Genomic DNA, 15,676 nt, shown 5'->3' with positions numbered 1-15,676 from the left:
GAACAAGATTAAACTACCCTGTTTCCCCGAAAATAAGACAGTGTCTTATATTAAGGTTTGCTCCCAAAGATGCGCTAGGTCTTATTTTCAGGGGACATCTTATCTTTCCTGTAAGTAGGTCTTATTTTCGGAGGATGTCTTATTTTCGGGGAAACAGGGTATGTTTGGCTAATTCTTACCCATTGAAACTCAGGTAAAGCAACACTATCTCTAGAAAGTCATTTATATCCTCTTCCACCAAGCTGAGCTAATTATTTTCCTCCAACTTACAGTGTTCCATATAAACTATTATAGCCTTGGCCACACTGAGTCACTCTGGAGTTGAACAGCCAAGATTCAAATCTTGAGATGTTATAACCCTCTGTGAGCTTGAGTTTTCCAAACCTACCTCTTGGGTGTTGTCAGGGTTAGGTAATTTTAATGTATATTAAACTCTTAGACCAGTACTTGAGAGAATGGAGATGACATTTATTGTGTCTCTGAATAACTGTGTTTGGGGAGAAAGGAAGTGTGAGCTATATTTCTAAAGGACAAGAAAGCAGTGTGTTAATTATTATGTAAGGAGAATAAAAATTAATGTGTTTTCCCTGATGTTTCTGGAAGAGGTCTGGGTTCCTTGATGTCTGGGTGCCTGAGTAAAGGAGAAACCACATCTTCACAAAAATGGAAAATCCCTTAGAAATGGAGGTGTGAAAGGCCAGACACATTTAATAACACATTTAAAGTTGGGGGAAGGACCAGCTTCAACAGCTTCCATTTAATTATACCAGACCAAATAACATAATATCCTCAAAATATTTTCCAATCCCATTATCTAAGAAAATTCAAATAAAGTTTTCTGTAAAACATATTCTATTTTACTACTCCCCCTAACAGGTGCGAGAATAATGTTGGCAAAGTATTTCAGAGTTACAGCTGTGAAAGGAAGATAAGTGAGCTATTTTCAATAATTTGTATTTATATGTTATTGATAAAATAAGGTCATAAGGTTGTTTTAAAAGAAAGGTAAGTATCAGTTAGAAGAGTATGTTTTTTTTACTCAAGAGTTTTCGTAAGGCCCCTTTCATGTCTTTATTTCTCAGACTATAAATGAAGGGATTTAACATGGGTGTGACTACTGTGTATATCACTGAAGCAATTATGTTCTCATCAGTGGTGTTGCTGGATGAGGGAAGAAAATAGAGACCAATAATTGTTCCATAATAGAGAGCCACCACTGAGAGGTGAGATCCACAGGTGGACAAGGCTTTGCAGATACCCTTGGTGGAGGGAACTCGGAGGATGGTGACACCAATATGGCCATAAGAAACCAAGATGCACAGGAACGGAAGCATAACGGCTATCAGTCCTGCTGTAAAGATTACCAGTTGATTGAGGGAGGTGTCTGAGCAAGACAACTTGAGCAGGGTACCAAGGTCACAGAAGAAGTGGGGGACCATGTGGTCATCACAGAAGGAAAGCTGGGCCAGGAGGAGAGTGTGCAAAAGAGCATAAGCACAAGCAATGACCCAGGACCCAGCCACCAGCATGACACAAAGGCTCTGTCTCATGATGGTGGTATAAAGTAGAGGGTGACATATAGCCACATACCTGTCATAGGCCATTGACGTGATAAGGAAACTGTCCAGGTCAGCAAAAAAGATGAAAAAATATGTCTGTGAAATGCACCCCTCATAGGGGATGGATAGGTGTTGGGTCTGCAGGTTCATCAGCATCTTTGGGACAGTGACAGATGAAAAAGAGACGTCAGTGAGAGCCAAGTGGCTGAGGAAGAAGTACATGGGGGTGTGGAGGCGAGAGTCCAGCCGGATGAGCAGGATGATGAGCAGGTTCCCCAGGACCGTGGTCAGGTACATGCCCAGAAACAGGAGGAAGAACACACCCCTCTGCTTTGGCTGGATGGGGAGCCCCAGGAGGAGGAACTCGGACACATCACTCTGGTTTTCCAGCCTCATGCTTATATATTAGCTGGGAGACACTGGTGGAAAAAGTTGAAGAGAAAAAATGGAATGTCTTGGAATAAGAAATGCTGACTGTGGCATAGTGTAGTAGAAATGTCATTTTGACTTAGAGCATGTCTTCATCCATATTTTCTTACATTCTCCACATATTTTGCTGCAACTGTCCTGGAAAAAAGTATTGGTTTGGGCTATACAGCCACTTTCTTTTTTAATCTGGTCCCAGTCTGGTCCCAATCTCTGTAACTGATGTATACTAACAGGTAATGTTTAATGAACATTTTTCTTATACACTGTTCTAATAGCTCATATGTTGTAACTGATTCAATGGTCTTAAATGCATGAGCTGGGTAGGTACCATTATTATTTCTACTCTTCAGATGGGATAGCTGAGGCAGACACTTTCACAGTCACAGGAGTAAGGAGAGGAGAAGCTGGGATTTGGACCCAAGGATTTTGACTCTAGAGTTTCTACCCATGCTTGTCTACATACTACATTATTGTTTTTATTTATTTTTTTTATTAAATCATAGCTATGTACATTATTGTTTTTAATTTGTTCATTGGTTATAAACACAGAATCTACCTTAGCCAATTAATGCATGCTCTATATAAATTTGTTGATCAATAAAATATCAACTCTATTTAAATTCCTGATACCAGCTTCATTCAGAAACTTATACTGGCCCTAGTTAGAGAACCAGATCTAACCCTGATCATCTTGGTACCCCATGGTATCATATTCAAAGAAATACAATATAAAAGCTAAAAGTAATATTTTAAAAGCAATTCTTATCTTTTGAGCACCTTTAAAATAGCCTGTGATTTATTTTTTGACACATATCCATATTTACCAAAATATCTACATAGTTTTTATAAGGAAAGGAGGGATTCATTATAACATATCAAAGCTTGTTACAAAGCTATAGGGATTACAACAGCTGATATATTTTTGCAGAGATAAACCAATTAAACAATGGAGAAAAATAGAGAACATGGAAGTGGACATGTTTGTATAATAAGGACAAGAAAATGACAGAGGTAGCATTATAAATCAGTCATGTAGGGAAACTGACAGAGGTAGCATTATAAATCAGTCATGTAGCATCAGTGATGCCAAGACGGTTGGCCATCTACGGAGAAAAATAACACCGCATCCCTTCCTTGCACCATTAGAAAATTTTATAGCTTACCTTTATGATCTCAGGGTTGAGCATATTTCTTAGTCAAGACCTCCAAACATACAACATAAGTAAATCTTCTGATGAATTTGATTGCATTAAAATAATATATTTTTTGTTTACCACAACCACCAACAAAGCCACATACTGGCCAACACCAACAAAATATCAGTCTTCAGAACATACATGATTTTTATAAATTGATCAAAGAGACCAAAAGCTCAATAAGAAAGAGATAAGAAGCTCAACCAAGATATAGCAAACAATATGCACTAGAAATTTACATAGTCCAAAAAGCCAATAAACATATTAAAGGAGAGTTCACTTTCTAAGTAAGGTAAATGAAAATTAAAGCAACAATGAAATAACACTGATAAAATTTAAAGAATATCTGCAAAACTTTACTCATTAGCAGACATCTGAAGAAAAGAAACTCTTGTACATTGCTATTAAATTTTCAAATTTGAAAGGACACTCTCTTCAACGAATAGTTCTGGGAAAATTGAATATTCGCATGCAGAAGAATGCTAAGAACTCTCTCTCACTATATTAAAATATCAACTCAAAATGGTTCAAAAACTTAAATGTAAAAACTAAAATAAACTATTATAAAAACATTTATAAAACTATTATAAAAACATAGAAGAAAGTCTTCATGACATTTATCTGGGTAAGAATTTTTTGGCTAAGCCCTCAAAGCAACAAGAGCAAAAATAAAAAATAGGAATACATCAAACTAAAAGCTTTTGCACAGCAAAGCAAATAATCAACAGAATGAAGAGATAACCCACTGAATAAGAGAAAATATTTTCAAGCTGTACATCTGATAAGGGGCTAATATTCAGTATATATAAAGAACTCAGACAACTCAATAGAAAAAAAACAAATAATCCACTTTAAAAATGGGCAAAAAGCCTGAAAAGACATTTGTTAAAAGAAGATTACAAATGGCCAACAGGTATATAAAAAACGCTAAGCATCACTAATCATCAGGAAATTGCAAATCAAAACCACAATGAGGTATAACCTCACACTAATTAGAATAGCTATTATCAAAACACCAAAATATAACAAATTCTGGCATGGATGTGGAGAAAGGGAAATTTTTATACACTACTGGTGGAAATGTAAATTATTATAGTTACTGTGGAAAACAGTGTGGATATTCCTTTAAAAAATAAAGAAATAGAGCTAGCATATTATCTGGCAATCCTATCAGTAGATACACATCCAAAGGAAATGAAATCAGTATGTTAAAGAGATGTGTGTATCTGTGCTTCCATTTTATTGCGGCAGTATTCACAATGGCCCAAATATGAAATCAACCTAAGTGTCCATCAAAAGAAACATAAAGAAAATGTGGTATATTTATTCAACAGAATAGTCTTCAGCCACAAAAAGAATAAAATCCTCTGTTATTTGTGGCAACAAATAGTTATTCAAATAACTCTATTCTGCAGTAAAAGGATCAATCCAGAGGACATTATGTTGAGTGAAATACGCCAAGCACAAAAAAACAAGAACCACGTGATTTCACTTGTGTAGAATCTGAAGAAGTTGATCTTGTTGAAGTGGAGAGTAGAATAATGTTACCAAGGACTGGGAAGGGTAAGGTGGAGGGTGAAATAAGTGGGGATTGAGCAATAGGTACAAAGTTACCATTAGGAGGAATATACCTGTTGGCCATTTGTATATCTTCTTTTATCTGGTGTTCTATAGCACAGGAGGGTAACCATGGTTAACAATATTGCATCGTACACTTCAAAATAGCTAGAATGAAGGATTTTGAATGTTCTCATCACAAAGAAAAGATAAATGTATAGTGATGGATAAGCAAAATATCCTAATTTGATTATTATACATGAATCAAAATATGACATCGTACCTGATAAATACATACAATTATTCTGTGCAATTAAGAATAAAAATAAATAAATAGCTTCATCTATTTAAATTGCTTACCTATTTGAACTATTTAAATTTCTTTATCTGAAAAATATTTCTTATAAAATTGAAGATTTGTATTCTCTTAATGCAGTAATTTTTCTCCATATATGCTGTAGAAAAATATTCACAATTCCACATAAGAAAAATATGTACCTTATGATTTGCAGCTTTTTCTGTAATAGGGAAGAAATTGCTCAATAGTCAAAAAAATAGGTAAGTAGATATTTATTCAAATAACTCTATTCTGCAGTAAAAGGTAGTAAACTCTACATGGATATATCTTTAAAATTAATTTGTGTTAAAATGCAAAATTATGCTTACACTATGATATGCCAATTAAAATACTGAATTACATTATATATTATTTATGTGTGTATATGTGGTAAAGTACCAAAAACATATATAAAAAGTATTTAAAAGATATTAAAATTTTTCTTAGAGGGTTTAAACCTAGACAGGAAAAATGCAAAAAGGAATATGTGGGCTGAAACTTCATCTGTCCCAATAACATCCTGGTTGTTTGTTTCAAAGGCCTGAAGCAAATGTGACCACATGTTGAGTATTGTTAAATCTGAGTAAAGAGTACATGAGATAGTATATGTGATTTTATTTTTTAAACACCAAATAATTAAGATAATTCTCTAAACAAAAAAATAGATGCCAAAGTCATAGTCCCAAGGAAATGTTATGGATTGAAAAGGGTGAGGTTGAGGATGGAGAGTGAAGTATGCTTGTTCACTAGCAACCAAGATGTCAAACTTAGGAAAAATTCCCTGAAGTAAACCCAATTCATAATAAGGCATTATCAGGCTGATCAGTGTACTGTACATCCTGGGTAATGTTTACATATTAAAAAGAATGTCTTCATGGAATAATCAATATAAGGAGCCCATTGTCCCTCTCTTTTTTTCCCTCATTAATTTCCAAGGTTCTCTTATTCTTGTGTTTTCCCACCAGCAGCTAAAATAATTTTTACTATTCAGTTTAATGGTATTACTTTGGCCAATCTATATAGCCAATAGGTGGATTATCCCATTAACCTGTGATAAAGACCAACTCTCTTGTTTTTAGGCCAGCTAGTCAAATCTAAGGAGGCTATTAACATAAAGATGTTATAATGAAGCGCAGAATCCATGCCCCCCAAATTCTCTCCCATTTGAGCAAGGGGCAAAGATTTCTTCCATTCATTCCTACCTAGTCATGTACTATACAACAAGAGGAAAAGGAAAGAAGTAGTTGAAGAAGATAGTGTCCAGAAGTTCCATTATCACTTTCTCAACTGGATTCAAAAGGCAACCGTGTGCCACTAGTCCTGGTCACCCCCTCTCTGTTCCCCAGCACCTGAGTGAAGGAAGAGTGTTATTAGGAACCAACTTAATCAAATAGATAAAAATTCATGTAATATGATCTTTCAGTGACTATAGTAGATAACTGGCTCCATGTATTTTGAAGCCAAATTCTAGAATATTTATGAACACGTTACCATTAGGTCTCCCATAAACAGGTGAAACGTAGTTTGCTACATAATCCTAGAGGATGTAGGCTTTATGCACAAAGTCTAACACCTCAGAGTAGACCAAAACCTGATCCCAGAATCTTCATGGATTGTGGAAAATGAGTGGTAGAACCTTCTTTTTATGTTTTTTTACATTCTTCAGATTATCTGGGTTTTTGTTGTTTTCCAAAGACATGGAAAACTACACCTGTGTAGTGTGATTTCCAGAACTACAATGAGCCTTCCATACCCCTGCCCAAGACACCAACCTCAATAGGTTGCTGATATCTGAAATTCTTTCAGCAAGCAAAAAAGAACTTTAAGTTTCCAACCAGAGATTAGGCTTATGGCTCTGGAAGAGAGAGCCATATGATCAACACTCTCATGTACAAGGAATGGCCAAGGGGCACAAGTTTGGATGGCAGAACAAGGGAATAACTTTCCTCAGACACAGTGAGGAGGAAAGAGGGTTGAAGATTTCAGGCAGAATGAAAGCAGAGGCTGCAGACACAGAGAACAAATCTCCTATCATCCTAATTTGGCTGAGATGACTGCTGTAAGGCTAGACTGTAGAAATGGTTGCATTATTAATAAAATCTAATATAGCACTTAATTTGTCCCAGATGCTTTTCAGATACTATTGGCTTGTTCCCATAACCTTTGAACATAGGCATTCTGATTCCCATTTTCATTTCATTTACTTAATTTCATTGCATTACTGGAATTCAGTAATGGGATAGATATGTTGCTTCAGTCTTTAATCAGGTAATCAGAAGTGAATAGAGAGACTAAGATACCAGTTACTGGACTCACAAAGGCAGTTGCCCATAAAGAGAATTTCTCAGGGGTCCATGACAAAAGTAAATATGACCCTGACCAGTGTGTTTATGTAATTCCCATCAATAAAGGAAAGGTTAAGACAACTCTGGTACTCATCCATTGGAAATATTATTATATAGTCTACAAAATGGGTTTATGAAAGCTTATGATATAACACTTTAGAGGACATAATAGGAAATTGTACATATTAATAGAAAATAGAGACTATTATTTTTCAAAGGTGGGAGGATGCGCTCACAGCTGGGATGCAGGACAGATAATTTGGCAGAATTGTAAAGGAAAATACAAACCCCAAGGAATCACAACAATTATGTTCACTGAAGTTATTTGACATGATACAAGAAATTTATATAAAGTACTTGGCACAAGTATACTCATTGGCAAGATTTCTCTCTCTCTCTCTCATACAGACATTGTTTTTTGGAGACTGCAAGCAATACCCTTACCTAGCTTAGCGAGTGATAAATTCAAATACTGTCAGCTCCATGGTATGAATTAAGTTTTCATTTTCTTTCCCAATGTCTTAAACCTGGGACAGGGAGAAAAGTTATGAGCTCAACCCCAAAGTAGGAAAGAGGCACAATTTCTCTTTTCACCAGCTTCAACACAATGACAAGACTACCTCCCTTTACCAGCCAAGCTGGAAACCCAGGGGACTGATGCCACAAGTTTCTGGTTAGATACAATTAGAGAATAATGAGTGAATTTCCCTTAATGTTCCCAATGGAGATGTGCCCTTGTCAGATATGAAAGATAGTCAACGCCTTTGGGAATATAAATAATAACGTTTATTACTTACGGATTTATTTATTTATGAAGAACTTTCACATCTATGAGCTTATCTGTAACAGTGGTTTTTGATGTAGATAGTATTTTTCCATTTTATGAGGTTAAGAATGGCTCAAAAGATAATGGACAAATGAGTATTTCAATACAAACTCAAACTTAAAACCTAAAGCCTAGTTTCCAAGTACCATTATTACTTCCTTATACTGGCAGGCCCTGTATCATATAAATTTCTTCCTTCTCACATTCAACTTGGGCCTGGGAAGGGAGTTTCTACTAGTCCCTGGAGGAATAGAAACCTATCAAGCAAAAGAGAGTTTTTCCTTCTTGCAGAAACACAGCAAATTTTTGGATCACATGATGCATAATGGTAGCTGGCACATCCTCAGGGCTCAAAATATATTCTTTGAATATAAAAATGAGGGTGAGAAATTTTCAGAAACCTGCTCTATTTGGGTTGGCAAAAATAAAGACGAGATACAAAATTAAGTGGAGGAGATAGAATTTTACTCACCATTTCTTTCAATAATTCATTCATTCATTTACCCATCCGTAAGAAGGTTGTGTAACTTCCATTCTTAACCCCTCTTGGCTCCTGAACCAGCCAAACCATTCACCGATAACAAAACATGCACCCACATTCTCACCTCAGGCCATTTACACAAAGATAACACCCAGGTATTTGGGGCATAAGCTTTGTGAGCAGGGACGATTTTCCTCTACCCTCTACCACAGTCCTTCAGAGCCATCCTGATCAACTTAAAGTGGAACAGGAGTTGATTTTCAGCTTCCACAAACACACGTAGCCAATCCATATTCAAAAGGATTGATGATAAACCAAGGTCAGAAATTCTTTTCCCTCTTTTCAATTTGCTGTATAGAATGCCTCATGAGGCATGAGCTGTTATTGGTAAAGACATCAAGGCCACATGGTTAGATGACTTGGGGACCAGGCTACCTGTTTCTGAAATTTAGTTTTGCTCTCCAGACTTGCTAAGGCTGCCCAGATAGAGGAGGTCTTAGTCCATTTTCTGTTGTTATAATTGAATAATTGAGAATGGAGAATTTACAAAGAAAAGGAGTTTATTATTAACAATTCTAGAATCTGAGAAGTCTGAAGTCAAGGGGTTGTATCTGGTGAGGGCCTTCTTGCCAGTGGGGACTTTCTGCGGAGTCCCAACGCCTTTCATGGCATCACAGGGTGAGGGGCTGAGTGTGTGACTCAAGTCTCTCTTCTCCTTCTCACAAAGCCACCAGCCCTACTACCATGGTACACTGTTAAATAAGAAGGAATTAATCCAGTCAACCCAATCACCTCTTCAAGGTCTCACCTCTCAAGTCTCTCTCCCACTTTGAGGATTAAGTTTCAACATAAGTTTTGGAGGGGACATATATTCAAACCATCGCATAAGCTTTGCTATATCTACCACCTCTTAAACTGAGATATCAAAAAGGCCAAATAAACCCTCAGACATTACCTCGAGCTACAAACACTTGTTTATTTGTCCTGCATTTATTACCCCTAAGAATCACAAATAGCACAATAAATAAGTATTTTCTTCAAAAGATCAACTTCCTGGACCCTGAAGCTTTTCAATTTTGAGTTTTTCAATTCTGAATTTTTTTTTTTTTGAGACAGAGTCTCACTATGTCACCCTCTGTAGAGTGCTGTGGTGTCACAGCTCACAGCAACCTCCAACTCTTGGGCCTAAGCAATTCTCTTGCCTCAGCCTTCCAAGTAGTGGGGACTAGAGGCAGTCAGCACAAAGCCCAGCTACTTTTGGTTGTAGTTGTCATTGTTGTTTAGCTGGCTCGGGCCGGGTTCAAACCTGCCAGCCTTGGTGTATGTGGCTACAGGTGCTGAGCCCTCAATTCTAAATTTTGTGAGTCAACTTTTTTTTTCTATTTTCAAGTTTGTTTTCTTTGTGCTTCTTAGTTTTTCTTTTTCCTCTCTTCCATTCTTTCCTTCCTCCCTCCCCTTCTCCTATTCTTTCTTCCCTTTTTTTCCTTGGAAACTATTTTTGTTTGATAGAACCATGCCTAAGTTCATCCACAAAAAAATGAAATCTGAAAAAAAAGTATTTCTCATCCCCTTTTGTATTTCATAATGGTCACCACCATTTCCTTTGGCTATCTGGTGCATAGGGCTCCACAAGATCTCTTTGAGTGGGAAATGGCTTTATTTAAATTCCCAGAGGCCATCCGGTCACATGGCTTCCCATTTAGACAAGGGTGCAGCCAGTATTGTGATTTTCAACTTCCCTGGGGTTTATCCCATGCCCAAGGGTAACTAAGTCAGGGACAGCAGAGGGTAGAACATAAGGGAGTCTGAGGGTGCCTTGAGATCCTTCTCTGTGGGCTCATCATCTGAGGTTGTCAGGACGATTATCCTCCTAAAGGACACCTTTCCTAGAGGAATTGAGGGAACCTTGGGCAATCAATTCCTGTTTGATGGTTGTCTTTAAATTAAAACCCTGTATATTATAGGTTCTACTCCCTACCCACTAGGGGCCTCTTCTTGGCTAGTTATTCTCTTCCATTCATATATCTGGGGCTGGCAAACAGGATGAGAGTTAGAGCTTGTGGCTTCTCTTTCTGATTCCTGAGAAGTGTCTGGGATCTCGGAAGATGGATTTTAGATCCCATCAGGAGAACCTTAAAACGAACTTACTCACAAAACAACAGACCATAAATTCAGGCAAAGTCAGTATTGGGAATAAAATGAGCATTTTTTTTTTGTCTCAGTAATAGATAGGATTCTCAATAGATAAAGAAGAATCAATGGTAAAATTCGGCATGGGGGAGGAGAAAGAGTAAAAAAAAGAGGGAGAGAGAGAAGAAGAAGAAAGGAACAGGGGCACATGAAGTGATGGAAGAATGCAGATGTAGAGACAAAAGTGAGGATTGAATGAGGAAGAAGGAAACAATGAGTGAGAGAAAACTAACGTGAAGGGATAAATAGGATGACAGAATGAGAGAAAGAAGAAAAAAGTGAGAAAAGTGGACGAAGAGAGAAAGACAGTCATGTGATTCTTCTGCCTTGAATCCTGACATAGAATCTGAACAGCACAGAATCCAGGCATTTCAAACCTGTGTAGATGTTTCAAACAGGAATTTAGGAAGGGTCTCTTACACTTCCCAGATGTCTCCTCATTGGCTATAAATTTCTCCAACTGCCAACATTAGGAATCACTTTTCCTTGATGACAAGCATTATTCCTCTCTGTTGAGTCAGGATAACACTCCAGTGCCTTCTGTGTGTAAAATAAAGGATGATATTAAAATTTTGTATGAGAGGGTGTGGATTAGAGTCTCCATTATGATTAATGTGGAGTCTCCATTATGATTAGTGGTGGTTTTAAAGGGTCCACTTGTAAATGAATGTATGTGATTTCTAAGGACAAATGGCTCTCCAAAGAGTAACTTATTTAGTCCCTGATGTCTCCCCATGTAGGAATCATTCAGGTTTAGTCCTGACCTCTGGAGCAGTAGGAGGGTACCTGAAGCTGAAAAGAAAGATGGAGGCAACAAGGGTCACTGAAGGAGGAAAGGTGTAGGAGGCTGGGAGCAGGGTAGGCAAAGTCATTTCTTTACATATTGCTGCAGACACAGTTACCTCCTTGCCTTTGGCTGTAAGTCCTGGCAGGCTGCTGGTGGACCCGCACTCCGTGCTTCATAAATCGTCCTGCTCATCCCCAAATACAGTCTGGACACAGGCACTGCGCTCAGCTGCTGGAGCCAGAACATGAGCTACTCCTGCAAGAACAGCCTCTCTCCTGAGTTTCCTGTTTGGTTTCCCTTTCAGGTAAGGAGTCCCTGTCTATTCCTCATCTGCCTTAATGATAATTCCACTAGTAGAATGATCATTTTCTCATGTTCACCACATGTTCTATATTTCTGCTTCTTGTTTACCCTCTAGGTTTTTGCCAGGAATTTCTACATTGAATTCTACATGTTTGTCTGAGGAACTAAAACCCAGCAAAGGAATTAATATGGACCCTTTTCTTCTGTGCGCAAAAGAATGTCAATTCCTCTGCTGCGTCTTTGGGTATATTTTATTTTGTCTTTAATTGAAGCAGGAAGGGAACCAACATTTACCGAGCACTCTGCAAGTCAAGGTACTACAGACTCTGCTCGTGTCATCTCATCTCACGTCTTTCTGAGATTCACAAAAGTTAAGAAATTTACTATGGGACAAACATGCTATTATCAAGCTATGATTATTGTTTCAAAACCTGTGGATTTTTCTGTAATCCCACAGTGACTTCCAGGTATGTGTGTGTCAGGGAGAGAGAGAGAGAAAGAGAGAGAGCCTTATTCAGTAGAAAAAAGAGGAAATTTGAGCCTGGCACTTTTAACGTTGTGTTTACTTTATGTATGTGAGCCTGAAAATGACTTCAAGAAATTGGGGTGATGTCTATGAAATAAAGTTAAAAATTGGAGGATTTAAACCTGCCACTAATTTGTCTTCTTCTGGTAGAGTTTTGTTCTTGGCTAGAAGTCCACTGGATAGGTAAGAGGCCTTTCCAGCTCTCTGCCCATCCTTATTAAAATAAAGGATGATATTAAAATTTCTTAGGAGATGGTGTGGATTAGTCTCCATTATGATTCGTGACAAATGCGTCTAATGAGATAGTAATCTTATTTCCCTATTTGTTAGGTAGACGTTAGCTCTGTTGAATGATTGCTTTTCATTTTTTATGCAGTGTGGAAGTTGGGTAAGGACACATGGACTTCGTTGCCTCCTGGATCCAGATAATCAGAATATTTGGATATACCTGAAGTCTTTCTGACACTGATCGGTTTCCTATTATTGTTTTGACAATTTACCACAACTCGGTGGCTTAAAAATACCCCACAGTTTTTTATCTTACAGTTCAGGAGGTCAAGAAGTCTGACCTGGACCTCACTGGGTTAACCAACATTGTTGGGTTTCCTTCCAGAAGTTTTAGAGCAGAGTCTGTTTCCTTGCCTTTTCCAGCTCTAGAGGCCACTTCAATGCTCAGTTTATCTTCTTCTAGCTTCTAAGCCAGCAGTATAACATCTTCCACTGTCTTTCTTCCTTTGACTATTCTGTCTCCTCTTCCACATTAAAGGGCTCCCGATTATACCGGACTAAAAAAGATAATTCAGGATAATCTCCCCATTTAAAGTTGTCCTAAATTAAGCAAACTGAATTCCATCTGCAGCGTTAATTTCCCTTGTCATACACCATAACATATCGATAAGTTCTAGAGATCAGAACATGGACTATTCTTTTGCACGTGTTGTGTTTTAATGTAACAGGAGACCCAAGAGGGAATTGAAAACTCGGGGGAACAACTAACATCCCACTTCTTTTGGCAACTTTTGATAAGAAAGTTATCAAAAGATAACTTTACAATATGTAAGTTATACATACATAACCTTTACAATATGTTACTGGATAAACAGTAACATAGTGCTATTATGCTTCCTATGCAGGAAAGAGAGCTGGATTGGGAAAAGAATTAGAAAACAAATAGACTTCCCATTTGATCCCACAATCCCATTACTAGCTATTTACTCAGAAGACAAAAATCATTTACTCATGAGAGCATTTGCACTCAAATGTTTATAGCAGCTTAATTGACAATTTCAAAGATGTAGAACAATTCAAGTGCCCATGATTAGATTAATAAACTATGGTATATGTATATCATGAAAGACTATTTGTTCAGCTATAAAAAGATGGAGACTTTACACGTGTTGTATTTACCTAGATGGAATTGAAGAACATTCTCCTTAGGGAAGTATCTTAAGAATGGAAAAGGAAGCATCCCATGTACTTAGTACTAATTTGAAATAGAGTGTAGATGAACAAGTACAGGCCCACCAGAGAGAAAAACACAATTAAGTTCAAGAAGAGGGGAGGGTGAGAGGAGCGAATGGGCCTTGGTAAGCTTTGAGCTATATAGGGTATAGGGTATACTTCCTGGGTGAAGGACTCAGCTATAACTTGGACTTTACCATACAAATTCAGACAATGTAGCCTGACTGTATGTACTGTTTTGATAATAAAAAATATAGAAAATATATTTTTAAATTATAATTTTAGATGATATTAAGTGCTCATTTAAACTGCTCTATATTAAAAATAGACAAAAAAGGATAAATAAATCTGCCTTAAAATTTTCTGTGGAAGCTGCACTAGTATTTGCCTTCTCAACACAATGTAGGATCACAGGAAACCCACAGCCACCAATAGGAAGATGACCTGAAGTCTAAATGACATTAAATGGAAATCTGCCTTCCAGAGAAGTTGAAACAGAGAATTCAGCAGGGGTAAGAGGGGAGAGAAAAAGAATGGAAATATAGGAAAGACACAGGTTTCACAGGATCTGTAAGTCATATTAAGATTGTTATACTTACCTTAAAGATCAATGGGAATCTTTTGAGAATTTTTAGATAGGGAAAGTCATATCGAAATAAAGCTTTTAAAAAAGATTTCTGGCTATGGTAGAGAAAACAGATCCATACAATCCATAATTTCTTAGGGACCCTCTACTTAATTAAAACAAATAAAAATGTATGTATACTAATGACTGTTCTTTTTTTAAATTTCATATTAATATGAGGGCACAAATGATTAAGTTACAGTATTTGCCTTTGTTAGGTAAAGTTCAAGTTATAGTTGAGCCTTCACACAGGGGGTGTGCTGTATACCCTTACATTGTGCCCATTAGGTGAGAGCTCACCAATCCCTCTCTTTTCTTCCCCTCCCTCCACTTGAATTTAATTGTGTTTTTCTCTCATATGGGGGTGTAGTGGTTTATCTATTGGTTCCATTAGTATTGCATACATTGTATACTTACTTTTTCATTCTTATGGTACTTTACTTAGAAGAATGTTCTTCAAGTCCAACCAGATAAATACAAATGATGTAAAGTCTATATTTTTTATGGCTGAATAGTATTCCACAGTATATATCTACATCACAGCTCAATTCACAATTGTCAAGGCATGGAATCAACCCAAGTGACCATCAGCTCATGCATGGATTAATGACTGTTCTCTAAGGAATACAATACAATTCTTTGTATCCTTTTATTTGAAAAGGCTGCCTCTCAGCTGAAATTAATGGTGGATATTGAAGTCAAATGTTCTAATGATTGCTGTGCCATGACTGATGATTTGGTCTTCTCACCACAGAAACTTCTTGGGGCAAAGACATGGCTGAAACTCCTTTATCTATAGTCTAGTCTTCAGTGTCATAGGTGCAAAAATTTATTCTGCCAGTGAACCAGGAAATATTGGTTCTTATTTACATTTGCTTCAACAATATTTTTTGCAACTTTCCCTGTGTACCATCATATAGGGAAAAATATGAGAAACAGGTCAAGTTTTCCACTTTCTGCAATAAACATATCTTTTTTATTGACTGCTAAAAATGATCATTCCAGTGTCCCTAATATCCTCAACCATTCTTTATTCCCACCAGAGAGGACAAGC

At 37.1% G+C, this 15,676-nt stretch overlaps 1 protein-coding gene across 1 annotated transcript; it reads right to left on the bottom strand.

Moving 5' to 3' along the window:
* Positions 1-1,016: 1,016 nt before the first annotated feature.
* Positions 1,017-1,955, bottom strand: LOC128596160 (olfactory receptor 1J1). Its single transcript, XM_053605647.1, has one exon. The coding sequence runs from the start codon at positions 1,953-1,955 to the stop codon at positions 1,017-1,019; it is 939 nt and encodes a 312-aa protein (XP_053461622.1).
* Between the last annotated feature and the right edge of the window lie 13,721 nt (positions 1,956-15,676).

This window comes from Nycticebus coucang, chromosome 2 (genome assembly GCF_027406575.1).
Source record: "Nycticebus coucang isolate mNycCou1 chromosome 2, mNycCou1.pri, whole genome shotgun sequence".
NCBI lineage: Eukaryota > Metazoa > Chordata > Mammalia > Primates > Lorisidae > Nycticebus > Nycticebus coucang.
The sequence above is the reverse complement of the archived record's forward strand: the minus strand, read 5'-3'. Positions and strand labels throughout refer to the sequence as shown.

Coding starts and splice junctions, on each gene's coding strand:
- LOC128596160 (XM_053605647.1), bottom strand. CDS start 1,955: ATGAGGCTGGAAAACCAGAGTGATGTGTCCGAGTTCCTCCTCCTGGGG.